This window comes from Haliaeetus leucocephalus, unplaced genomic scaffold, assembly GCF_000737465.1.
Source record: "Haliaeetus leucocephalus isolate CR32 unplaced genomic scaffold, Haliaeetus_leucocephalus-4.0 Scaffold295, whole genome shotgun sequence".
Classification (NCBI taxonomy): domain Eukaryota; kingdom Metazoa; phylum Chordata; class Aves; order Accipitriformes; family Accipitridae; genus Haliaeetus; species Haliaeetus leucocephalus.
This window is the reverse complement of record NW_010972731.1, coordinates 2486726-2512638: the sequence shown is the minus strand read 5'-3', so window position 1 is coordinate 2512638 and position 25913 is coordinate 2486726. Positions and strand designations below refer to the sequence as shown.

At 40.5% G+C, this 25913-nt stretch overlaps 1 protein-coding gene across 1 annotated transcript in view; it reads right to left on the bottom strand.

Moving 5' to 3' along the window:
* Positions 1–14864: 14864 nt before the first annotated feature.
* NPTX2 (neuronal pentraxin II) overlaps positions 14865–25913 on the bottom strand; it is an 11800-nt gene continuing 751 nt past the window's right edge. Inside the window, exons 2-6 of the mRNA XM_010570581.1 lie at positions 25500–25911; positions 23775–23991; positions 20041–20285; positions 18428–18607; positions 14865–16504 (exon numbers count right to left, since the gene is read on the bottom strand). Coding sequence (XP_010568883.1) covers positions 16277–16504; positions 18428–18607; positions 20041–20285; positions 23775–23991; positions 25500–25911 — 1282 coding nt within the window. The 3' untranslated portion in view covers positions 14865–16276. The remainder of the gene's footprint in view (positions 16505–18427; positions 18608–20040; positions 20286–23774; positions 23992–25499; positions 25912–25913) is intronic.

The following is a 25913-nucleotide window of genomic DNA, read 5'->3' as shown; positions in this document are numbered from 1 at the left end:
TGCAGACCATGGTACTCATGTCAACAAAAGTAACCTTCTAAATACTTAAATTTTAGGCAGAGTTCAAAGTGAGTAGAGAACTGTAAAGACTTGAACAAAAAGAAATACACCAAGCCCTAAGTCTTATTGCAAGTAGACCATCTCTCAAACAACTTCCCATTTTGTTGGGAAAAGTCAATTTGTTTAAGCCAATTTCAAAGGAGTACATACCTCACTGAAACGCTTTTTCTTCTACAAACACTAAATTTTTCAAGCTTCATGTAAAAGATGCATAGTTATGAACACTGCATTTATTCTTAACCATGCTCTTTCTGATACTGCTTTTGTGAACAGAGAGCCAGTTTATGTACAAATACAGCACAGATGACTGTTGCTACAAGTCATTTCAGTATAAGGTAGTTTAACTGGAGGAAAATCATGTTCAAGCAAACCATCAAATCCAGAAAGACCAGCTGGTGAGAAAAAAAACCACATGAACAGCATCTTGAACATTATCGAAGTTTAAAATTATCATTAAGAAATTAATTATGTCTAAAAAAACAATTTAATAGCCAAGGACAGTATGGGTTTTCAGAATCATGTAAATTAAGATCTCACTCAAATCAAGTCTTGATGAAACCAAGAGGCAATTTTAGGACTAAACCAGCTAAAAGGAAGCTTAGTTCTCACTGCAGAGATGTCTTTGAGTTTCCCACTGCACAAATAAAGGCTGTACAGCCGCCTAGCTGAGAATGCATAACACAGGTCAGCTCTTCACTAACAGGAGCTGCTAACAAGCCAGCTCAGGCAGGTGCTTAACTACCGAAAGCATGACAACAGCTCCATCTGAATTAAGCCTGCTCTTGGAAAGCTTTGCTCATCTCCTTCCATATGAGGATGCATTAAGCCCTTCTCACCCTGCAGCACTCACTGGATAACATCTACGTGTGTCCAATAGCTCACTGGCTCTGACCACGCTCCCAGTTCTCACAATTTGAGTCTGTGCTACAGCTACATCATTTCCAAACAGGATAGGCAGCACTGAGCCATGGTGAAATACATTTTCAGCCAGCTGTGCTTGAATATTAGCCCAGGTGTCAATGCGAAACATTATTTCTACTAAAAAAATCTTTATTAGCAAACACAAGCATACTAAATATTTAAGGCACGGTTACATGATCTATTGCTTAATGTAAAGTGCAAGGAGAAAGCAGTACACTAATCTGTTGAATATACGACTTGGTTCAGCTTAAAGGATCATTGAGTAACAATCAAGATACAGCAGTGCTGGGCACTGGTTATTCCACAGCACAGCAGAGATCATATTTAACAATAATGAAACAACAAGGAGGCCCATCATTTTTGTGGCTTCAATAGCTATTTACAGGGTAGTGGTTGTGAGAACAGGGTTCAACTGTACTTGAAAGAAGTTGTGCAAAGCCTGGTTTAGGGAAGATTAAATCTCATTGTAATCTCCCCAGCCTAGCCAGGTGCAACTCCACTGAAGTCTTTATAGCTGTGTAGCATAAAACTAGCACAGAAATCAGCAGTAAGGACCACATTTAGAAATTATGATGGAAAGAGGAGGTAAGAATAACATCATCCATCTCTTCTGAAGAGTCTGTTTGTAAAATCGGGTAATTTTTACACTGTAAACCAAGTGGTTATCAACTCAAAATGCTATATTTAAAATTCAGTGTTATTTTAGACACATTTTGTTTTTTAAGTTGGTGGGGATGGAATAAGAAAGGATAAATTCTTGAATCTGTACCTCCCCCAGACATTTGAGTGCCCAAAATATACACTACTTTCTGTTATTTGATTCCATGGCAGCAACTGTTCCTTTTCCACAACTACTGTGTTCATGGGCAGCAAAATCCTTTGGTTCCCTCCAAGCATCCAGCCCCCACCCTTGTACCACTGATACCCAGAAAATAAACCTACTTCATTGTGCCCATATTGATTTTGTAGAGCTAGAACATCTTCGGGAAACAGAGTCTACAACTCAAATAAAGATGATCTGATTAACTCTGCAATTGTACTTATTGCTACTAGACCCCTTTTTTCTTCTTAACAGGATTATTGATTTAGAGTTTATAGCAACTTAAATGTAACAACAAGACATGCTGTGCACAGAGATAAAGCAAAGAAAGACACACTTTTAACAAGGAGGACAAAATAATACTTCTCTGAGCATATAAATGAAGATAGCACCACTGTTAAAATAATCAGTTTGTCAACTATCTTCTTGTAAAACCCAGGGATGTATATACTTGGTGGTGGTCCAAGGGATAGACAGTAGCTTTCACCCGATACAGCAGCACCTCCTGCCCTGAAGATACTTCTGCCTTCCCCAAGATGGGTGGCTAGTCCTGGTTAGATGCAGCGATGGAGAGATGGCTGGCAGAAAGGAAGGATGCAAGAACTGCCTGTGGACTAAGGGTGAGGGCCTTAGTTTCAACAGCAGAGTCCCTGCTGATTTACACCAGCACAGGGAACACAGGCCAGTCACCTTCCCTATGCCATAAATGAGATTTGTAGAAAATCTGAGACTTAAATAAATGCATATGTAAGAAAAACATACCCATATTTAGCAGTCAACATTATTACTCTTGACCCCTGAATTTTTATTTTTTAAATAAATACACACGATAGCACTTTAACACAACTGCCTCTGGAGTAAGGGACAACAACCAGATAGTACACATTGTGGGGGCAGGAAATGCAGCAGAAAACCACAAGTTGTCCTCCTCAGTGGAGATAATCTGCAGAATAGTTACTCTACATAGAGCTTACCTTGTTTTGCAGAGCAAAAGTCCAGGCTGGTCCTTCAAGAAAAAAAACAACAAAACAAAAACCAAACCTACACTGGACTTGATTCACTTTCTTCTCCCCTTCATCCTGCAGCAACTGGGGGGGAGAGGGGGTATGGGGGATAACGACACCAAAAAAACACCCTGACCACCAGACTACAAACTTGGAAATTACGCATTTACCCTAACAAAATACCAGTCTCCAGTGCAATTCTACAGTTAAGGACATGCTGAAGTATTTCCCTGAATTAGGCTAGGGCTTTTTACTAGAGATGCAAAATAATCCTTCTATTTCAACTCCCATGAAAGACACAGTTAACATACACATCACAAGAGTTTAAAAAAATGGATAGAAAAGTTCAGAGACATATCAAAGAGGAATTCAATGCTAAAACCTGAGCTTGCGGCAGAAGTCTCAACAGAATGTTAATGTCAAGAACTACCTATTTGTAGGGAAACAGTATACAGTCTATTGAACAGTAGGAGACCCAACCCCTAAATAAAAAGCGGGGGGGGGGGGGGGCGAAAGTAAAAGTGAACAGGTATTGATCAGTTCTAGGGGAAGTGCTGGGAGGAAAGAACACACACAGAAAATTAGCCAGCTGAAGACTACTGGGATTTCAATTTTAAGAAATTTATTGTACCACTTTGTAGTTTCAATTAAAGTCCATGTTAAATGAATTAAGAGTGAGAGAAGTGACAGATCTCCACAAGTATATGTCTACAGGGAAGTATCAGCAAATGACTGTATGTTCCACATGGATTCATACCAGGCCTGGCATACTCAGCACGGTTATTTATGATATTGAAATAAATATATATTCTACTAGGAGTGAACTTACAGACTACACAAAGGACAACACAGTAGTAAATAAGGATGGAAAGAGGCCAATAGAGTGGCCTGGATAGCTGAATAGATTGGGCTCTTTCCAACAAAATAGGCTTCAATAGAGCCAAGACACACACAAAGCTATATGTCTAGGAACAACAAGCATTCAGCATGAGAAACTGCATCCTAGAAAGCAGACCGAATAAAGGATTTGGACAACATAAAGAACAAGCAATTTGTTAGGCATTCCCAGGGGCAAAGCTTATTTAATAGCATGCCTGAATATATGAATCCAAGAACACCGTCTGGGAGCAGAGATGATATTTGACTTCTCTACAGGGCATTGGCAATAACCAGTTCCTGCTTCAGACGTGATGTTGAAGAAAGACTCATGATAGCAGAGAAAAAAAGCCACAAAAGTGTTAAGGGCTGCAAGAAATACCCAGAATTGTTCTTAGTTGTTTATGCAACAGGCAGAAGATGGCCACTTGCAAGGAAGGAAGGTGCTAAGAGGTAAGCATGACAAGGACCAGCAAGTGAAACCTGAAGGCAGACAAAATCAAATTAGGAAAAAAAGGCATACTGTCTTAACCCTGAGAGAATTGACTGGAACACACTGAAAAGGGAAACGTGGATTCAGTACCTGCTGACATCTTCAGACCACTTTCCAGGGAATCTGTTTTATAGAGTGGATTACAGGCTCAGTAGAGAAATAACTGGGACCTGTGAGGGTCTACAGAGCTTGTTACTTGGAACATGTTTAAAGCTGAAAATTGCAATTTATCTTTCTTTGCTAACTGTTGGGAATAAGTTCTTACATTCCTGTGCTACAGTTTTCAGGAGTACACAGTGTGCAATAAGGAACGTCGCCCTTCAAACCCCTTCCTCTGCCTATAATGGCTCAAATCCAGTCCACCTAATGTTAGGCACCTTCTGTATGGCCAAAGTTAAGAACACACTCAGAATTGCCAGTCTCAGGAAAAGAAAGTGACTTCCAAATAACAGCTCAAATCTTAAAGGCATCTTCAGCACATCTCTCTTCTACCCGTTAAGGAGCGTTTCTATGATGACTACTTTATTAGATCCCTTAAGAAGAACTGCTTCTAATGCTGCAGGGGACTAAAAGGATGCTTCACTGTGTCCCAGACCACTGGGCCACACTTGGACCAGGCTGGTGACCTCAGTTAAGATTTTTGTAGCTGCAACTTTCTTCTAAACCTTTTTTAAGTGGAGTAAAATCCTTCCATTTCATTTTTAACCTCTGTGTAATGACATTTTTTCCTCCATAGTGCACCCCTCTGCATTATTAATTGCAACACAAGACAGTGCTTGCTATTAAAAATTTCACAATAAATATTGTTGCCAAGTGCTGATGAGCAGATGTTAATCAGCATTTAAAGACTACAGGACCAAGGTAGGTCAAGTTATTTTAGTTCTCCCTGGAATCTAGAAAGCTCTTTTAAGCTGATTTTATGACAAACCCGATTGCCTGCTTTCATTACTAGAAATTCACCATATCTAATCCCCTTGTTTCACGTAGCAGAGCATGCTGAGTGACACATGAGTGTTTCTCTTCATTCAGTTTAATCAACCAGCTGCAGTTGCATTCAATCACCTTTACTGGAGAATGAGCCTTCACTCACTATGGCTTCATCTAGAGAATAAATCGGTACGCACAAGGAGAGCAGGACTGCCAACAATTGTACCGCAATGTTGATTCAGACCTATAATAATAGTCTGTTTGCATCAGTGATCCAGTATCCACGTAAACAGTTTGTGTAAGTCCAAAAATAATGGGCAATAATGCAAACTAATTCAGCTTGAAGCTGAACGGAGCAGTACACTATCTGAATGCCAGTTTTTTTTGGTGGAGCATTTGATTAAAGCTAGTAAGAGCGCACTTTAGCTTTATGAACCTCTTTGTCCTGTCAGTTGTCAGAGGGCAGAGAGGGGTCACCCTCCAAAGGACGACTGAGCAAAGCAGCCAGCAAACTCACTGAATATAGCTCTCCGGAGGATGCCCAAAACACACATCCTTCCTGTTTGGAAGTTAACTTTTGTGACCTGTGCCAAAAATCTCGGTTTCAGGGTGGATTCCATGTCCATGTCTTGAGCATGTCCTGCTCAAGGACTCTTCCTGACTTCCTCCTTCCTACTGTTAGTCTATGTGCAGCATCCTCCTAGTTCAAGTTCTTACTGCCTGCTGTGGTTAAAGAGTATAATGACACAACTAGCTTAAATAGGGAGGGAAGGAAAAAGCAGAAACAGGTACCACGATCATGATGTTTGTACCAGTAGGAAGTATGGGGGTAACAAAGTCTTTCAGGAGGCACAAAACCTTTGGACAGACAAATCCAAAGGAGCTGTTACACTGAGATTTGCAAACCTCACCCACTTGCTCTAATGGAAGCAATCAATAGTCACAATGAAGTTTCCTTTCTCCCATCCTCTATGTGTTTTAGAGGAAGACAGACATCAAACCCAAATTGTGTGCATTAAAGTACGACCTCTGCAACAATTATGATGGCAAAATATAGAGCAAACTAGAGCTTAATGGCTCTATTCAAGTATTTTTTATCTTTTAAGGGGCTGTTTTAGAAACACAGCTGAACTCAGAGGCATGGGCTTTGATTTCTTTCCCTCACCCTTCCAAATCAGAAAATAATTTAAATTCCACAAGTGCTAAATTGACCTTGCATTCTCCTCTGCTTGCCTGCTAATTAGAGTTTAACAAGTGGTGCTTCCAGCCCTACATAGCACATCCAGAACAGAAAATGATGCAAATGTGAACTGATAGGATCAGAGAGCTTTACCCCACCATCAATTTCTACATAAATCCAGATGGGACATCAACAGGAATTTTGCAGACAGGGGATGGCCCAAAGCCAAGATGAAAGCAGCACTAATAAATCTTACTGTGGTCATGTTGTTCTGTTACACTTCCATCCTTTTTGAGGTTTAAAATATTACAGCAATTCCCATCTGGGGCAAGACCCAGAATGTATTTTCATTCTCTTCTAATGCTTTCAGCTGACAAGACTGTCAACAGGCAAGCTTCAGTTAGTGAAACCAACTTAGCTTCAGTGAGCCAGGAACATTTACATCTTCAGAGATAAACTACACATTAGCAAATACAATATACCTTAGCATAGCTCTTAATTAAATCAACTTGCAGTTGTCACTTAGGCATTGATAATGCAACATAGGAAGCACTTTCTTCTTCTAGGAAGAAAGCAAGGCGCTCTAAAAATCTCACACCAGTCTTGATTTTCTGCTCCAGCTGGATTTTCAAAGTCCTATTTGGAATTCACCTTCCTTATTATACAATATGCATGTAGACTGTTCTTAGAAGTATAATTTAACAAAGATTTATGGGCTTTTGTTTCGAATTTGTATTTTTCAAAGCCAAAAAGCATACAGAAGTGTTTTAATATCATCTGAAATGCTGCTCAGAATACAGTCAAATAACAAAGAGCTCACGTAACTAGATTTGTGCCATGCATTATTATAACAGCATTGCTAATCCAAGAAGATGCAGAGGTATCAAAGGGATGCTGAGGAAGCGCCATAGCAATGTTTCAGAGTCAAGTAGTGTCTGTCAGCTCTTCAAGACACACAATTTATATATAATTGCCACCAACAGCCTTTTATCCTTCAGAGGGAAAGTAGAAGGCAGTGCTGTAGAACAGTTTTCTGGGAGTTTTTCCCCCACATCAACAAGCCCTTATTGTAAACTTGAAAAAACTGGCATGCAATATGATGCATACTGCATAGATGCCAGTGAACAGGGGTGCTATATCCAAAGTCCACCAAAGCTGACGGATGGTTCCCAAAGCTTTAGCAGATTCCTGATCAGCCCATCATACAGTCAGTTCCCTGACTTTCTGAACTGTAGCATACACCTTCTGTTAGTTCCAGCTGGTTTTTAGTACTGAAGAATCATTTATCGATACCACTAAAAAAATAAAAATAGCTGAAGAGTCTTTATTGCTAACTTAGCCCCAGAAGCACACAAGAATCATTTGCAAGTCTGACATGGGTTTCTACAGCAACCCATTTTCACCTTGGCATTTAATTCAGACTGCTCTAGAACACTCCTGTCTGCATCTGGAAAAAGAAATGATTGTATTTCTGTTAATGAAAAGGGATTTGATACACACAGCCCCCACAGGACAATGGGAAGAAAATGAGCATGTCTGAAACCATGTCTGAGTCCAGCCTCCCAAAATACAAACTTGACTTTTAGGCAAAGTCTGAGGGGAAGACGGTTCTTCCCATATCTACAATGATAACAACAAACAGACATTATTTCTGACTTCAACTGCTGAACTCAGAGACAACTTTCCCCTTACCACACATATTGAGATGGTCACAGTTTCCTTCCACTTCTCCCCTGAAGTGGTTTATGCTGGCTTCACCCTCCTCCCTGTCCTCTTTCAAGTGCAAGAAGTCTGCTACTTTCAAGTGCAAGAAGTCTGCTACAATGAACGGGGAAAAATAACCACATAAAGATAACTGCCACTTCTTAACTCAATGAATGCCATTAAAATTTGCATCCTTCAGCTGAAAAACAAGTATATGAATGGCCTTTGAATTCAAGCACTGAATGGAAAACCAGGACCCAGTGCAAGAGATGTTAGTAAGATTCTGCTATTAGTTATTACAATGAAGGTAGATTATTTTTATTTTTAGTCTCCACCCTCAGTTGCAGAGAACTTTCCCCCAAGGGCTGGTGCAGGGTGGGGAGAGAACAAAGAGACAAAGAAACCCACACACAACCCACCCACCAAAGCGGTTGCCCCAAGATTTACTAAGCAAATGCCAAGCATCATCCAGTTTCCCACAGAAACAGACAAGGAAGAAAGCAAAGTTAATATTTTAATTAAAACAATAAATCAACCACCTTCTCTTGTTTTCTGAAATGGCTTGATATAAATTCTCATCTACAATATTTTTGCCGTATCAGAAAAGGGACCTGCTCATTTGGCAGTGATAATTATTGTGCTCAGCAAATGCTAGCCCATTCCCCCCCCTTTAACATACCTAACCCATCTCTAAAGACTTGTTTTCTCACTGTGTGCTCAAAATTACTGAGTGGAAATAAAAATATAAAATAAGTACATAACAGACTCCAGTGATTCAGAGTAACCCACTCCAGCTTGTGTTTTCAAAAATAGCTTTAAAGTCACACCAGATTTTTTTGTTTCATTTTTACCAGCATGCTCAGACTTGTCTCAAACAGTTTCTTGTTCTTCTCCCATTCAAGTCTATGGAAATTTTGCCTTTGGTGTGATCAGAAGAGGAAATTCAGTCATATTCATTTCTCCAGGGTAAAGTAACCAGAAAGGCATTAAAGGGCATAGCCTAGTGTGGGCAACACTACTCATCTGCAAAGTCACTTTACAGTGATCCTTTTTCAAACTCTGCCCATGGTGCAGTACAGAACAGATCTCACTAAATTTCTGGGACCTAAACAACACCACATGCCAATTCAGCTCACAGATTCGATCAGGATCAGAAGATCAAAATCATGGCTACAGCCCTCAACAGGTCATCCTTGCAGCACCCTGTATCTTTATCAGGCCAAAAATCCCAGTCTCCGGAAGCAAGCAGCTAACACCTTACCCCTGAACCATCGGATGGCAACCTGAGGTCTAAGAATCATGTATCAGCCCTTCCACTTCCCAAGGGTCGTAAAGTGTCATGCTGTGGTGGAGATCTGCAGTCAGCCCCACTCACATCAATGGAGCTACGCTTGATTTGCACTGACACAGCTGAGGAAGCCTGTACTGTTCAATAGGTTGCTCTGTTTTGTACATCCTACTTCCACTTGTGCGCACAAAGCCCTGCCAGCCTTCAGGCAATTCCCAGAACAAGTAGACTGGTTTCTATTTTCAGCAGCAGCCACTGTCATTGCTTGGACTTATGTCAAGGCAATATTTTTCTTATGTTTCTTCCAAATCCCAAGCGTAGGGAAAAAAAGAAAGACATTATCCTCTATGTAATTTGTTTGAGCTGATGTGCCAGGTCTTCAATTAACAAGCGACAGCTCCATTCTCTCCCAAATACTTTGTTTAAAGCTCTTCCAAGCTGACCTGTGCAGTCGGCAGTGCCTGAGTAACCATAGCAGCACATTTGAACAATGCCAAATACTTGTGAACAGACACACAAAAATTCAAGAAGTGGAACGCACAAAGCGTGGATCTCAGTAAAAAGCAGAACAGCCACTAGAAAAAGCACTGGAGCTGCTGACGAACATGAGAGCGGAGCTAGATCCGCTGTTTACCAAGACCAAAATGAGAGTCATGATGGGTGAGAGTGCTAGTACAGCCTCAGAATTAAGATGACAGCACAGATATATACAAGTAAAACTGGTGACCAAACCAGCTTTGGAAGCCCCCTTAATTGTCTGGATATCTGTGGCCACCATAGTTACCCAACTAGCAAGTTCTGATCACTCCCTTGCAAAAGCCTTGTAGGTGCTAATTTTCCACTTGACAAGAGCCCCCAACAGGCCAGAAGTCCAAAGCACATACTGACAGTTGTTTTCCAGTGACATTAAATTATACTTGATGCAGAGAGGTATTTACCTACTACAATTATACCTAGAGCTGGAAGTATCTCCAAGACCTTAGAAGCCTTGAAAAAGCTAATTAATGAACTGCTATAAATAATTTGATCTCTTAGGAGGATACGTACTCTCTACACAGTAACAGCTTTTGTTAATGGAAAAAGGATGATTTGCCCATGCGTATCTGTATTTTATTATAGGTGTTTATCAACCATTTATAATTTGCCATAAAGAAAGCAGAAAAGCTAAAAAGAGAAACCCTACCCTAAAACACAGCACATTCCTGTGAGCTACACCATCCCTGGAAAGTAAATCTAGGTCTGTCCTGTTTTGTCAGACACAAATATCTCCCACAGAGAAATCTCACACGAAATTAAGAGACAGTGCAGATCATTTCTCCCAGACCCTTTTGCAGTTGCGGAGATAGACAAAGGCTGCACAGGACCATCTCTTCCCAGCTCTGCACCAGAAAGGAAGCAACTGCCTGCTCTGAAATGGGAGGAAAAACAATTGCTTCCTGTTGCAGAAAAAATAGCCACGTTAGGACCACAGCACGATGGCATGGCAGGGTTCCCCTGCGAATCAGAAAGTATGATAGAAAAACAGGAAAGTTATAAATCACCTGCTTAGCTAGTGTTGTTACCCAGAAGGTTTTAGCATACTCTTTTTAACACATGAGATTGCCCTTTAAATAGGTTTCCTTTTGTTTGGTGAGGTCAGGAAAGCAATCTTCTGTTGTGGAGATAAGCCTAGGTGACCAACTCTGTTGCAGTAGCATAAGGATTTTAAGCTACTCACAAGCTGGTTTAAGTGTTTTGAAAGATACAAAGTAAAAGAGCATCTAGTACTTTACCACCTAAACCCTCCTAAGAAATAGTCATTCAGTTACCTTTCTGAATACTTATTCTTAATAAGCACTTCAGAACCTCTGGTGGGAACAGCTTAGTGATCTAAAAACCAGGGCAAACCTCTTGCAAACATCTTTCAGTACAGAAGAAAAGCACACACCATGCCACAGATGCTCAAGACCACCCTTTGCAAGGTAAGCTCTGCTCCCTGTGATTCAGTACAAGCTGACCAGCAGCGAGAGAAAAAGTCGATACTGTGAAGACGACTGCTCGGAATCTTTTACATGGCAGGAGCACCTGGGAACAGCACCGCTAGGAGCTAAACTGCTTGGACAAACATGTGCTTGGAGCCACCTCAGGTGAAACGCCAAAGCATCTTCAATAAATAAAACAATTTCTCTCGGTGGCATCAAGCCATCAGGGAGCTTCTGTATTTGAAGCTTTGCCAAAACATCAGCCCATCTCTCCTGTGGAGAAAGAAACAGACCTTTGAACTCCTTGTGCAAATTTATACTTTTCCAAGTGCAGCCTTTTAGAAACGGCTATAGCCAGGGGTGCAATTAATTCACTTCTTTCCAGAAGATTTTTAGCTCTGTAAAACTCATATATTATTTAAGCCTCACAGCTAAACCATGAACATTATCAAGGTCCAGCTTTTATTTTGTGGGAGGGGAAAAAAAAAAAAAAAAAAGACATTTTGGTAAAATATCTCTGGAAAAATCCCACAACACCTCCAAAACCCCCAGATTCCATGGCTACCAATACAAACCTTTAATTTCTGCAGTGAGTTTGATGGTACCTGACTCTCTTCATCAGCAGATCTCTGTTTCAGCGGGGTCCTTGCTGTGCCTAGCCTCAGATTCCTACAGTGGCATCGAGGGATCATCTGTAATAAAAGCCTCAGCCAGGCCATTTTTCTCCTGTATCTGCACACCTAGCAAGAATCAGGTCCCCCCCAAGGATGATGCAATAGAAGGTGGCTGATCTTCCCTCCCAACCTGGATAACTGAAGTCAGCTGGATGAAGAATCCTTATACATTAGCAAACAAGAAATAAGTCTACTCTGTAGTTATACAAACATTTTTTTAGAACAAAATATCTTGATTGAGAAAGTGCCAGCTTTAAACACCTAATACAAAGCATTAGCTTTGCTACTGGCCTGCATTTCACCTTTAGGAAAGGCCTGAGAGAAACCAGCTCTCTGGAGCAAAACAGAATCAGCTTCTCCCTGGCAGTCTCATGTATTCGAACACTGGGGAAGTGTGTGTAAAAATGAGAGTAGAACTTTACTGGCAAGAATTTCTGCGGTCTTCCTTGCATTTCTGAGACCTAAACTAGCAGTTTAATGAGCAAGCATCACCCAGCAGAAAGTCATCTGCACAAGGGAGTCAGTCTCCCATTCACAACAGGATCCCAGAGGCACAGAGGTGGTCCTCCTCCCCTCAGCAACATTCAGTTCTAGTCAGACAGCAAGTGTGTAGCTAAAGCCTTCAAGCAAATACCAAACGTATGATATGATCTACATTTTCTAACAGCCAGCCAGTTAGCCAAAAAGACTTGTCTTTGAAGAAATATAACCTGGATTTAAACATACCAAATGCTAGAGCCTTTGTTGCTCAACAGCCATTAAATGCATCAAGTATATACAAACAGAACAGTGCAATACAGAAACTGACTGAACAGCATTCACACCCAAGAAGTCATCTGGAGACCTAGCCAGGTCACAGCTCACAAGACATTGACTTGTTAGGATCAATGATACCGCTTTTAGGAGTCCTAGCTCTGTCTGTTTTTAAACAGAAACAGATTTTCTAGAAATCTGCATTACTGCACATTCCAAGTGCTGTAGCTGTCAGTCAGCTTTCCCTAAGTTATTACTTCTGTATATTCAGAGCAGTTTGGGAACTGAAGGTTGTCTTGTCACTTCCACGCTCCATAAACAGTATAGATGCTGGAATATGGTAATATTTACTCCTGTTTTACCATCTGCTTATATATGCACATAAACCATGTGACTCTCAGAATGTGGAGCAGCAGAATAACAGCTGTAGCTTTTCATCGCAAGATAAAGGTACAAAAATCAATACACATCTTTTCTTTTTGATGAAAAAGGTACTATTGCACAAAAAAAACCGTATATAGTAAGGAAATAATAATAAAACCCTTTTCAATGGAATATATACTCCTTAGCTTTGGCTTTTACTAAAGAGTTGGTGTCTAAAAAAAATAAACCCAAAACCGTCCCCCCAAAACCCTATCATCTTGGCTACATAATCAGTAAAATACAAGCCAACCCAAACCCAGAGGACTAAGTCTTTAGAAGAAAAGATCTATCCCAGCTCTAGGTCAGGTTGCAACAGGATGAATGTCCCCAAACACCCTCTCACCTGTACACCCTAACATACCTTAGCAGAAAAACAACTTTGAGCATCAATTTCCACACTGAATAGAAGTTCTGTTACGTTCCTCCTTCACACAGCCTGAGCAGAACCCAAGAAAGCAAGCAGCCAGCCACTCAGCAGCACCAGCCTAACAACAGCCCCCAGACCAGGTGTTCTCACTGTGCACAAAAAAATTACACCCCCCACCCACAAACACCTCCCCATGAAGATGGGGCTTCCTACTCAGGTGTTTATTATTAAAGCCAGTGCTAAAGACAGACCTAAGATTGGCAGTGTGCTTAAATAACTCTAAATAAAGACCAGCATGGCCAATTGAAGTGTAAAGACCATCTACTTCCCTAAACCAACAAATTAATCCAAACACTGAATTAGTGTTTAAAATGATAGACCACGTCCATGCACAGGCTCCTAGCCATACAGGAAAGTGCCTGAGACAATTTCACCATTGCACCTTTTAAGAAGAGTGAAATATGCAAAAGCTATTTCCTGAAAGGGCAGTCCTCAGCACAAAGAACTCTAGACTTCAGTTCCTTCAGTTCATTTTGAAAAAAAGGTGATAAAGAAAGGTGGATTGACTGGAGGGGCTGATGCCTCTGCTGGTCTTCAGCCCACGTGAGATGAGAATTTTGTACTCTCCCTGATGTTAGGACACAGATTCTTTGGATATTGAGGGGTTTCTTTGGTTTTTTTTCTTAGGGCAGGGAAAATACTATTGTAAGTCTGGGGGCAGGTGTGGTGGTGGCTGTTTTAAGGCCCATCAGGATGAGAACATTTGAAATCAAGTAGTGTAATGTTTCATAGAAACCTCAAACACTCCATGGCCAGAGAAGGATAAACATTTCTGCCCCAGCTGGTTGTTCTCTTACAGAGAACACTATCAACTTATTAGTTTACCAAGCAGAGCATTTGGTTTACTACCAGACCCCATGGACACTGCACTTTACAACTTGCACCAGTGTAGTGCCTCTGCTGTTGCATTTCAACAAGTCATCTCATCGTTGAACAGTTCTTTTCACAGTGGTTTGTCTACAACCAGTACTTTCACCCAGCCATACTGGTCATACTTTCAGCTTCTCAAAACTGTAAAAATAAATATGAATATAAATTCTGGGTTCCCTCCCACTCCAATGAAACTGCTGTATCCCAGGCCATGCCATAGACTAGCGTCTATGAGTAGCAGGAGGCAGGTCTGAGCCTAAGCTTCAGACACTCCACCGCATCCAAATGTGGAGACCCTCTCCCCAGTGGTGGTTTCATGCACATACACATCCCCCTAAGCAACTTTTGGTTGAAGACTATGATTTAAGACACTTAGGGAATAAAGATAACTCTTACAGGACTGTACTTCTATCAGTCTAGAGAGACAGTAGCTGAACTCATAGCAGCAGTGTCTTGTGTGACTATAAAAGAATTAAAAGACTTATTTTACAGTGCATTTTAATTAAAAGTTCAGTATAAGAATTTTCTTTTAAGAACAGCATACTACATATTAATGGAAATATGTAACTTTATCCTACAAATGGGACTGTCACCATATTATTCTTACAATTCAAACATATGAAAAATAAAATATGATATTTAGCTTTATAAATTTCCCCTCCCCCCCTTTAAATCCTTTTTCTTTTAAATAACAAAAGAATTAACTCTTTCCCAGTACAGTGCATTTGCTATCTGCGAGCCACAAACCAAGTAGTCACATCAATGCCAAGGAAACAGCAACATTGTTTGGAAAATATTGAGAGAAAATGATAAAAAAATATATTAGTCAGCTCAGTGCTTACAGAAGAGACAGTCAACAAGAATTGAAAAACCAGCACATTTTCATATTACATAGGACCATTATAATAACATAGAAAACAGTGCAGAAGACTTATGCTGGAAAAATATAGAGCGATTCTCAGCAAGCAGAAACTGAACTTTGGCACTTGCTCATAAAAAGGCCTTTCAAAGCAAATCAAAACAGAAATTCACTTAATCACAGCTTGTATATTTAAAAAAATAAAGACATTGACTAAAGCAAGAGAAACAATAGAGAAAAGTTTACAAGCCAGGTCACTATGAATTCAGTACATTCAGCCTACAGAAAATACAAATACAATCTTTCATCCATCCATCTACGCTGGGATCCTGGCTAGCAAGACAGGCTTTGGGACAGAACCTTTACCTGAAGCATCTCTATTTCAACAGAGCTATGCTGATTACACAGCCCATTTCTTCAAATTGAACTAGAATAGCATGTCTCAAATACATTGCCTCCTTATCGTAAAATAAGGATTTCTAATCTGCAAATTAAAAAGCAAGACCCTTGCACTCAGACAGTGGCTGTTCTGCTCTACCCATAGTTGCACCATAACCACTGTAGTGTAAGGATTAAGTGATTTCTTTAAAAAGGGCTAAAAAAGAATGGCTTCAATTCAAAGGGGAGACGATAGACTGGAAGGAAGGATTCACATGTAGCCTGTTAGTCTTAGAGCTTTGTCAGCACTGCACATTGTTAAAAGGAGGACTGTAGTTAACATGTGCACGGCTCTTCCCTTTCCTGCCAGGACTGATGAACTAAACTCAGGCCTAACCAAAACGCTGCTGCAGGCCAAAGCAAATTTTTGGATCAGGCCATAAGAAAGCAAGGGCTGCTCTAGCCAAGAAGTGCTTCTTTCATTGTCAGGCTCAATGCCCCAAACTAGCAGCTATCTTTGCACTGAGGCAGTTTACTCAATTTTTTTTATTCTTTTGAGGAGTTAAGATTGGAGAAGGGCAGAGAGAAAAATAAGTGCTTTAGATTCCACAGAACATTGTCCTACTAAAGAGGGCACTTGAATGGGAAACAATTGCAGCTATAAATCTAGCAGACGCTCTTCACATGTCTCCACAGGCCATTTAGTAGCACCTCCAAACACATCAACGTTGTTGTCAACCCAGGGTATGATGTTGCCAGGCATGTTGGTAGAGCAGTTAGCAATATTCATGATGTCTTCAGCTTTTAAGACCCTGTCCCATATATTGAACTGGCTCATCTCCCCAACGAAGGCTTGAGTTGCATCAAATCTTCCTCCTACTGTGTCCTTTAGGCACACAAGAGTTAGGATTAGATGAGAAGGTTATTTCAGCATTTTCTTCTTCAAACTTGAAGACCCTCCCCCCCAGCCACACTGCTAGAATGAGGTGCAGAGCTAGGTCACAGTGATGAACAACTTCAAGTTTCTAGAAGGGCTACTTTGAACAAGATATTCTATGGAACAGTTAAAAGCTCCAATCTGAAATGCACCAAAACAATTCAAACCAAGCAGTAGTGACTGTATACCATCACACAAAGGCTATACATAACTAACCCTGCCCCCAAGCAGTAGAGCAGGAAGGCAGCTTTAAATATTAAGGCTAATTTAGGAGCCATTTTGCAAGCTTGGCACAGGACAACTTCAGCAAGAACTGCATAGATATGTAAGATTACTCCAAAAGCTTTATGGCTATAGATTAAACTGAAACTGCAGCCCTTGACAGTTGTCTGCAGGGCCTGTAAGATGCGATCTTTGGATCTAAATACACAGGCTTCTTCTGGTTGTACCAAATGACTAATTCAAACTGGTGCATAATACTAAAAGTGTTTGCTTGCTCCATCTACTACTCAAGGACAGAAATCACACATTTTGTGTGATCACACTAACACGAAACTGATAGCATAGGATAGAACCACGCATAGTACAGGCAAATGACATGAGAGAGTTACAGAAAAGCTGCCAGCCACTTAATAGTGAGCTGGAGCATCTGCTATGCAGAGTGTATTAGGATTCTGAATTTACCATTCTGTCACTTAAGTCATGGATAAGTATCTACTAAAATCAGTATCAGGACAAAACTAATTTTTCATTGCCCCGTTGTGAGCCTGGGAGTCCCAGAGAAAGGCTATTTCCTGCTACTCATTACAGTATTCTTTTTAGTATATGTATAATCATGCAAAGAACAGGTAGAAAAAAATGTGAAGATAAGAGCCACACAATTCATAGGCAACAGCTTGATGAGATGTTAATCAGAAATGCAAGATTCAAAATCCTTTGGGGTTTTTTTTTTTTTCAGTATTCAAAAAGGACTTATCCTTAACCTCCTGAATGCTTTCTGTTGGCAGTACTAATAATCAAACTTTATTAGCATTTGCATTAGGAAAGTTATTTATCTACATCTTTAATGAGAAACCAAATGTCTGATTTAGAGTTTGTCCCTTTGACTTCAGACTCATCTTTAAAGTAGACATCAAATTCTGAATGAGTGACAGACTCTGCTACTCTAAAAATGTGTTACATACTGAAAAGCTGCAGAATTCAGTCTGGACAGAGTTCTCCGTAGCAGGCCAAATTATAGAAGATCCTGATATACACACAAGCACTCCAGTGCCCATAGTTGTTGGTCCCCTCACCCCCATACGCACACTTTCCTTGGTCTGTTCCAGGGCTTGAAGACTAACATTCTTACTATTCTGGGGATAAAGAGGAAAGGAAGGGGGAAAACCAGTAAACTGCTAAGGGGGACACTCAATTTGGCTTCAATTAAAAAGAAAAATTTAAACAAATCAAAGCAATTATACTTGGTCGACTTTCAGCAAGCTCCTTTTTGACTGCTCATAAAACAGTGCTAGCCGATTCTGTCCTTTTCTGTAACTTCAGTGGCCACATTGCTAGTTACCAGCAATCTAGCTCAAAGGATTTAATTTAACGCATTATTCAGATCACTGATGAAGTTGCACACTGTAGCATTCAGAGTGGGAATAGGAATAGCTGCAACATGAATATTCTGAATATTTAGTAAATGAAACGAAATATACCAATGTATGATTGAATTAAGCGTTTGTTGCTTTGTTTTAATCTTTCTGATACTGTCTATACAACAGGACCAAGTGTTTAACAAAGAAATTTTCCCACAGCTGCTGTTCGTTTGGGGAGTTTTAATTTAACTTTTTTTTTTTTAAACCCTGGAACATGCTGTCATTCACTCACCTGTTCCTGACCCAGGATCAGGACACCTCCAGGTTTAATTGGGTGCCAAGGAGCAAGATTCTCCCCAGTGCCAAGCTTCTCTCCATCCTGAAAAGCCTCCCACATTCCATCTCTGGTTGTCCATGTTATACAGATATGATGCCATTTTCCATCACTAATGAAGAGAGGGAGCTGGGCAACCTACAAAAACCAAAGAACAATGCATGTTGCAAACAAAGTCTACCAGTTCAAGCACAACATTTAAAAAGAGACAGTATTTACTCTGTCCTCAGAAGCAAAAATTTCAGAGGCAGAAATTAGTCCACATCTTTCTACTTTGTCCCAGCTCTCCTGTATTCAGGAATACAGCCATGCTTTTTATTCTAGATGTGAGCCTTTGTTTCACCTAGAATCAAGTGAAACAAGTACCAGAGTCTAAGCTGCTATCAGTCCACTGATCCTGCATACTAAACTGTGGCATTTGTTGCTTAAATCTCAGTGCTTAGTCCTAACTTTCCATCCAGAGCTCATGTTGAGTTTCTTTTAAAATCTCAGGTTTGCCTGCACCATTTGCAGTAACAACTCTGACAAACGGATCTGCCTGCTCCCAGTAAAACTTGTGGAAACTGTTAAGCAGGGCTCCAGATAAGAAGGAATTATGATCCTTTAGGAATTTGATCTGAAAACTTGCAACTCCATATAAGACAAGTGCAGTGGGCTATGGAGTAGCTGTGATGTAGGAGAAAGAAAAGCCTCACAGAACATTAATAGTACTGACATAATATCAAAGATAAAAAGTTACTGCTAAAGATAAGCAGACTCAAGTTTCCTTCTCTTCCACAGGCAATTAAAAATAATCAGCTTTTCACTTTTACTGATTTAGGAGGATGCTAAGACTGTTAAAGTCCTTAACTAGCCACATGACTGAACCACCTGTGTCATGTTGTAGATCTGTAAACACCTGATCCCTCAGAGAGCAGGGAGTTACTAGGAAACCTAACTGAAGGTGGAGAGAAAGGAAGTATTTATAATCTGTTTTAATGCCAAGTTTCAATGGGTCTTGCTTTCCTCAAGCCTCATTCTGAAGCTTGCCAGAAACCATCAGGGGTATGTAGTAGTGTGAGACAAGTGTTTCTTTTTGTATCTAAAGTCTGAAAAAATTGTATTTAAACTGATGTTCTGTCACTAAGCATAACAAAATCAGCCACAATTACATGCCTTTTGCTCTCTGTCTTCTGCAAAATTCATTTTAACATATCTGAACTTCTAGGATTAGAGAGACAGAAATACTGCAACTGGCTTAGATCTCACAGGTTTTGCAGTAGCGTGGCTTCAAATACTGCTTCTGTTTCATAAAAAAACCAAGAAGCCAAGATCTGCTTGTAAATTCAGAGGACATGCATAAGTGTGTACAGATCTAAATGTCATGCTGCTTTGTCTCAACACTTTGTTTCGAGTACTTTTATCAACTTGCAACAAACAGATGGACAACAACAGACAAGTAGATGCTACCATCTCAAAGGCCCAGAGCTGGCTTCTCTCAAGAGAGAATGAAAGAGTTACTAGAGAGGTACCAAGGGTTCAGGCCTTATTCTGATTATGTAGACAATAAAGAAGAGTTAGTCAGTTCTCACCTTATCATTAATTAGCAGTTCAATTGGATTATTCCCCCATTCTATGAGGACAATTTCATTAGCCTGACCAGGAACAGCATATGAGAATGGAGTGCCAATTCCAGGAGAAGCACTTGATCTCAACCACAAGCATACAGTAAAAGCATACAGCTCTGGCAGAGTCTTCTTGATCTTCCCATATAAGTAGTTTGTGCGAAGAGGAAGGGAGACTTTGAATTCATCAGGTGACTTAAATGCACTGTTACCTAGAATTACATTGGGGAAGAAAAACCTTTAACACTAAACAAAACAATGTATTTGTAATTCAGGTTAAGAAACAAAATAATTGATATTGAGAATCTTTGGAATTTTAATCACTTTAGAGAGGTAAACACAAAAAAAAATTGAAGCGGTATTACTGAATGTTGATTTTGCAGCACAGAAAAATAGGTTTTATACACATCATGCTATTTACTTAGTTTATTTTTCCTGCTCATTTAGAGCAAAAATATAGACGGCAGAGAACTAATGAGAGACTGTTAAATATTTTCTTCCTTCATTGTTTAGTTCATGGTTGGAGGCCTGCCTATTTCAAACAATTCAAACTGTTTTAAAAGATATTTACTGTTACTGAACCTGGATTCTCTGGTATGCTCATTATTAAAGCATCATAGCGCTTCAAAAATAGTATTTCTTTTCCTACTACTGCTACACAGGGAGCTAGCAGCAGCATCCCCATTTTACAGATAGCAGGCTGAGAAACAGGTTGATGCTCTCCTTTTGGATGGCCAATTTGAAATAGGAAAAAGCTGATATATTCCAGAAAGCAGAGTTAAATTCAGTAGAACAGATTTCTGTCCCGTAGATGAATCAGGAGGTGATCTGAACAAAAACAAAGCTGAAGTTCAAAGTGACCCAAAGAAAAATGCAATATAAAGTTATGAACTATGAAGACATTAGACATTTGTTTTAATATAAAAGCAGAAAATAGTTTTTTTCTAAAAGATGTGATAAAAACCAGCGAGATATTCCAATTTTTTGTGAAATTGAGAACCCTTAAGACCAAAACGTTCTGAAGTTGCAATACTGTGTATTATATAGTTTGTGTATATTTCTGATTTAGTTGCTTACAAGTAATTTTCTAGAAATATTAAGAAGAGAGAAATCCCACATTGTGCCACAGAATAAAATCCCACAGTTCTGTAGTAGTGTCACCCTCAACCTTTTAGCAACCTGTTCTTCTGAGTCCCACTCATTTCCTTTACTCACATTCCTGAAACAAATTCAATCCCCTTGCCAAACTTCACACTTCAATCCAAATGAAGAGCTGTTATCACAAAAGGTTGCCACAATTCTCATATGGAATTTTTAAACCATTGGCATTCTCTCAGTTCCCATTCTCAGAAGCAACTGAAGTGTTTTGACTGCATTTTTCACAGAACGAGGGGGTGGAAGAAGAAAAAGCTTGTCTGATGCTTGCATCTGTCTTGAGGAACTTCCAGACCAAAAAATGAAATATTCTAAATTCTAAGCAAAAAGCCCCTAGGGTCTTAGGGCTAATGTGGAGCAACCTCCACTAGGCTGGTACAACCAATCTCACATATAAAAAAACCCAAATATACTCCATTAAGAGCATTAGTCACTCTGTGAAAGAGCTTAAGGAAGCAATAATGGTTTGGAAAAGAACAAACAATATTCATCTTTTTTATATTTTTCAGTTTGTTCTCATGACTTGAAAATATCCACAACTCCAAATGATAACAAGATCCTCCTGTTCTGGGCAATGGGCACATGCACAGGATAACACAATCCTTTTCCTAAAGAATCTGAATTATTTTGGGACAAGATGGGCAAGAAATATTGTTATTCTCTTTTCAGATGGAGAAAATATATTTAGACATAGCAAGTGACCTGTTCATGTCTCCAGCAAGCTAGGAATCACATTTAAGCCCACGCACTTAAATGTTGCAGGATTATTCCTCCACCCAGTCCTGCTTTTTAATGCATCATCTATCTACTGCTGTCAGTGGAGACAACCGTTGAAGGAATTACCAGAAGACTTTGGGAATCACAACAGTTGTACAAACTTCAAATTCTTCTGCCCCACTGGTAACTAAAGACAGCTGTCACAACTACAGACTAAAAAAATTCAAAGTTCATAATGTTACCTTATAAAGTTAGGGGTTTTCCTCCATTTATTTAGCCTCAGGGCAATGGGGAGCTTATGACACTCTAGTTAGTTGCTAGGAAGAGATGCTAAACAATATGGCATTTAAAATAAAAGCACAATACAAATACTATTTTCAAGAGGTCAGTTCACTTCAAATATTGTCTGCATTTTATCTACAAAATCATTAATTCTTAGATTATTACCCTCACTTTGATTTGACAGAGGAAACAAAGGCACAGAACAGCTAAACTCCACTGTAATAGACAGCAAATTACACAACTAAAAGAAAGCCTGTGTCTTGGTTCCTGGCCCAAATTCTTCACTTCCCTGGAGACTTAAGACAGCCCTCTCTCCCCACACAAAAAAAATAAAGGTGGGAACAGGCTGTTTTTAACCTAACTAAATTACACATTCTTGTTCTCCTACCACTCCCCTTCTCTTTCTGATGACTTGCTGATATGAGTCACATCTTTCAGAGACAAGGACTAGCAATACTTGCCACATAAGACATTAACAGGCCACTAATTCTCCAGAACTTTAGTTGCAGTTTAGGCTTTATCTTGCTCTCAGAAAACACTAAGTGACAGAGCCAATAGAGGATCTCTTCTGCCTCCTTCCCCTTTCCCCTCCTTCACACTTTTTAAATGAAAAAAATAGATACAATATTACACAAATGGATCCATTAGGTTGCATTTTAAAATTCATGAGATATGTACGTTTGCACCATTTTGAAAGCATGTCCATTAAGCTGCTTTTAAGCAGAGAGCCTATTCACCTTGGAAAATCATTTAAGGATTGGGCAGTGATATTTCCTGGTACTCTAGTCCTACACAGTCCACTCTGTAGGTGTATATAGTGAATACAGAAAGATAGTTCTGTTCTTTGGCTCATTTCCATGGGCATTTGTAATTCAAATAAACAGACTCTACTCAAGCATAGAGATCTCAGTAATAATTAATCTAAGTATCTGAATAAATGACTAGGATTAAGATAGTGTCCCCCAGTGGCACATTGTGTAATCTACTGTAAACTCTAAAGGCTATATGCTTGGGATAGGACACAATTCAAGTACCTGCAGTTACCCAACGTCATAACCAGCAACAAAAGAAAAGCCCACCAGAAATACTTCCAAAGCAGCAGGAAATGGTTCTGGTATAAAATGCCATTCATTACATCAAAGGCAGTTGTGCTAATTACATTTAGCCCATATGATTTTCAGTCCAAATAAAGGCAGGCAGCTTTACTTAGACATTATCTAGCTATTTACCTGACACCAGTATCATACTTCTTCCTATTTCTACTTACCTCCTTATAGATCTTTTCATCCCACAAACACTCAGAGTTTCATGTTAACCACCCACATATGCCAAATTAAGAGACAGAAATCCAAAGCCATACAGAGACCTGTCAAGAAGGAAGCCTGTGACAAAAGGAAAAAGGGAATCCAAGTATTTGCACTGTCACCTACTACTTAGTCCAGTGCCTTAACTCTCCCTCAAGGCCCACATTTAGACTACTGCACTAGAAGGAGGGAGTAAACAAAATTAATCAGCATGGGGAAGCATTTAGATTCTGTGCAGATTACCTTTTTCTAGTTCAGACACTCTTTCTAGCAATGCGTTCAAGGCTGTCTCTGTCTTCTGCCGATGGGCTGACGTCTCATTATGAAGCAAAGACTTTTCATCCTCAAGCTCAGCCACTTTGCTCAGGAGTTGGCGTTCCAGGTCTCCAAGCCTCCGCTGAAGCATCTCTCGGAGGTCATTAGGCAGTGCTGCATATGACACGTTGGCTCGGAGTTGGTGCTTTAGGGGAAATGAGAAGAAAAGGAAAATTGTCATTTCTAAAACAGAAACTGTGAAATGCAGATATGCTCCTGATTCAAAAGGAAGAAAGCAAGATCACCGAGTTCTCCACCAAGTACAAAGGAAGCATTGCTTTTTAGCACTTGTCATGTTTAGTGCTTTTATCAGCACTATAGCTAAACAGGTCCTGAAACAAAAGGGCACTTCTGTTAGAGGCTTCTAGCATTTCATATGAAGGAGTCTTCATACATTTAAGTTCAATAAAATCAATGTAGGGAGCCAGGTCTGATGCACTTCCATTAGTATGGGTACACGTGGCACATTAGTCAATTTTTGCTTTACTTACTGCAAGTGACATTGCCAACGTAAGTAAACAGAAAAACTATTTCTTTTTAAATAAAAAATTAAGCTACTTTGAAAGCAAATTTACCAAATGAAAGTTTCCTCAGGTTTGATTTGCAGAGTAAGGAAGTCAGATCCTCTTTCGATCAACTGTAAGTCTTAGCCAGTGAAAGTATTTTTATTTAAATTGAAAAAAAAAAAAAAAAAGAAAAAAGAAAGCCCCACACTCTTTCAGATAACACTGGTATCTTTAAGGATACTACAAAACCAACAGTTCCACCTACCATTTTATTCTAGTGGAGTTTCTCTTCTACAACCCTAAAAAAAATGCCTCAGAAAGACAGCAACAGTAATAAAAGGATGTTACGCTACCAGATCATTCAAAACTGTAATTGAAAAACAGCCCAGAGTGTTTAGACCTCTCAGAATATTAGGAAGCTACTCGCCATCCTCACATCACCACTGACTGTTTGGAGGACAGCAGGAGGACACGCATGTAGCTCTCAGGGTGTGGAAAGCAAAACAACATCCAGCACGATTCCTGTGGGAATACTCTCTATAAAATATTTCCATGAGTGCCACTCAACCACAGGCACTGTCCACAGCCTCATGGAAATCACTTATCGGTGGGCTTAGACCAAATCCCCTTTCTATTCACAGGCATACAGAATCAGGTTCTTTTTATTCTGTATCAGCTCTAAATACATGATCTTATCTTCACAATCTGCCCAACACAATCTCCTCATTACCACCGGTCTGTTCAGCACCATATGCCAAGGTCTTACTGCCCAAGACGTCAGCTTTATACCTCAAACCCCACAAAGTCACATTCCCAGAAAGAGAGATTTAGACATATTAATACAGAAACTAAGCCAGTGACAAGCAGGAAAACCATAATGTCCCCCCACGCAGCGGGGGAACACATTCACAGGGGAGCCCTTCAGGTTTTTCACCATTAAAGCGAGCAGATAAGTAATCAAGAAAACCAGACAAGCCAACGAAGCAACTCGCTCCCAGGGCTTGACCGGTTTGGATTTACCTCCATCAAGATTAAGCGCACTAGCTGTGTTCACCCAGCGGTCCAAAGCCACTGTTACACGTTAAGTCGTCCCAAGTTTCTAAGCGGGCGGGCGGGGAGGCTGGCCCACCCCGCGCCCCGGCCCTACCTCCAGGCTCTCCAGCCGGTCCTTCAGAGTCTGCATGGTGCGGCTCAGCTGGTCGATGACCTGCGCCGGGTCCCGCGGCAGGTCGCCCATGGTGTCCTTGCCCTTGCCCAGCTCCTTCTTCCACGTTCCCGTGGCGGACTTGCCGTCGGCGCTCTCGCAGCGGCTCAGCTTACCGGTCAGCTCCCGGATGGCCTCCCGCTGGCTCCCGATGGTCTCCTTCTGCTGCAGGACGGTCTCCCGCAGCTGCAGCACCGTGGCTTTCAGCTCCTCCTCGGGGGGCAGCGCGCCGCCCTGCATGGGCACCGGGGGCAGCGGGCAGCCCGCGCCGGCGGCGTCCAGCGGCAGCGAGGTGCACACGAAGCGGCTCCCCGGCGGGCTCTCCTGGTCCCCCGCCGCCGACCCCCGGCCGCCCGC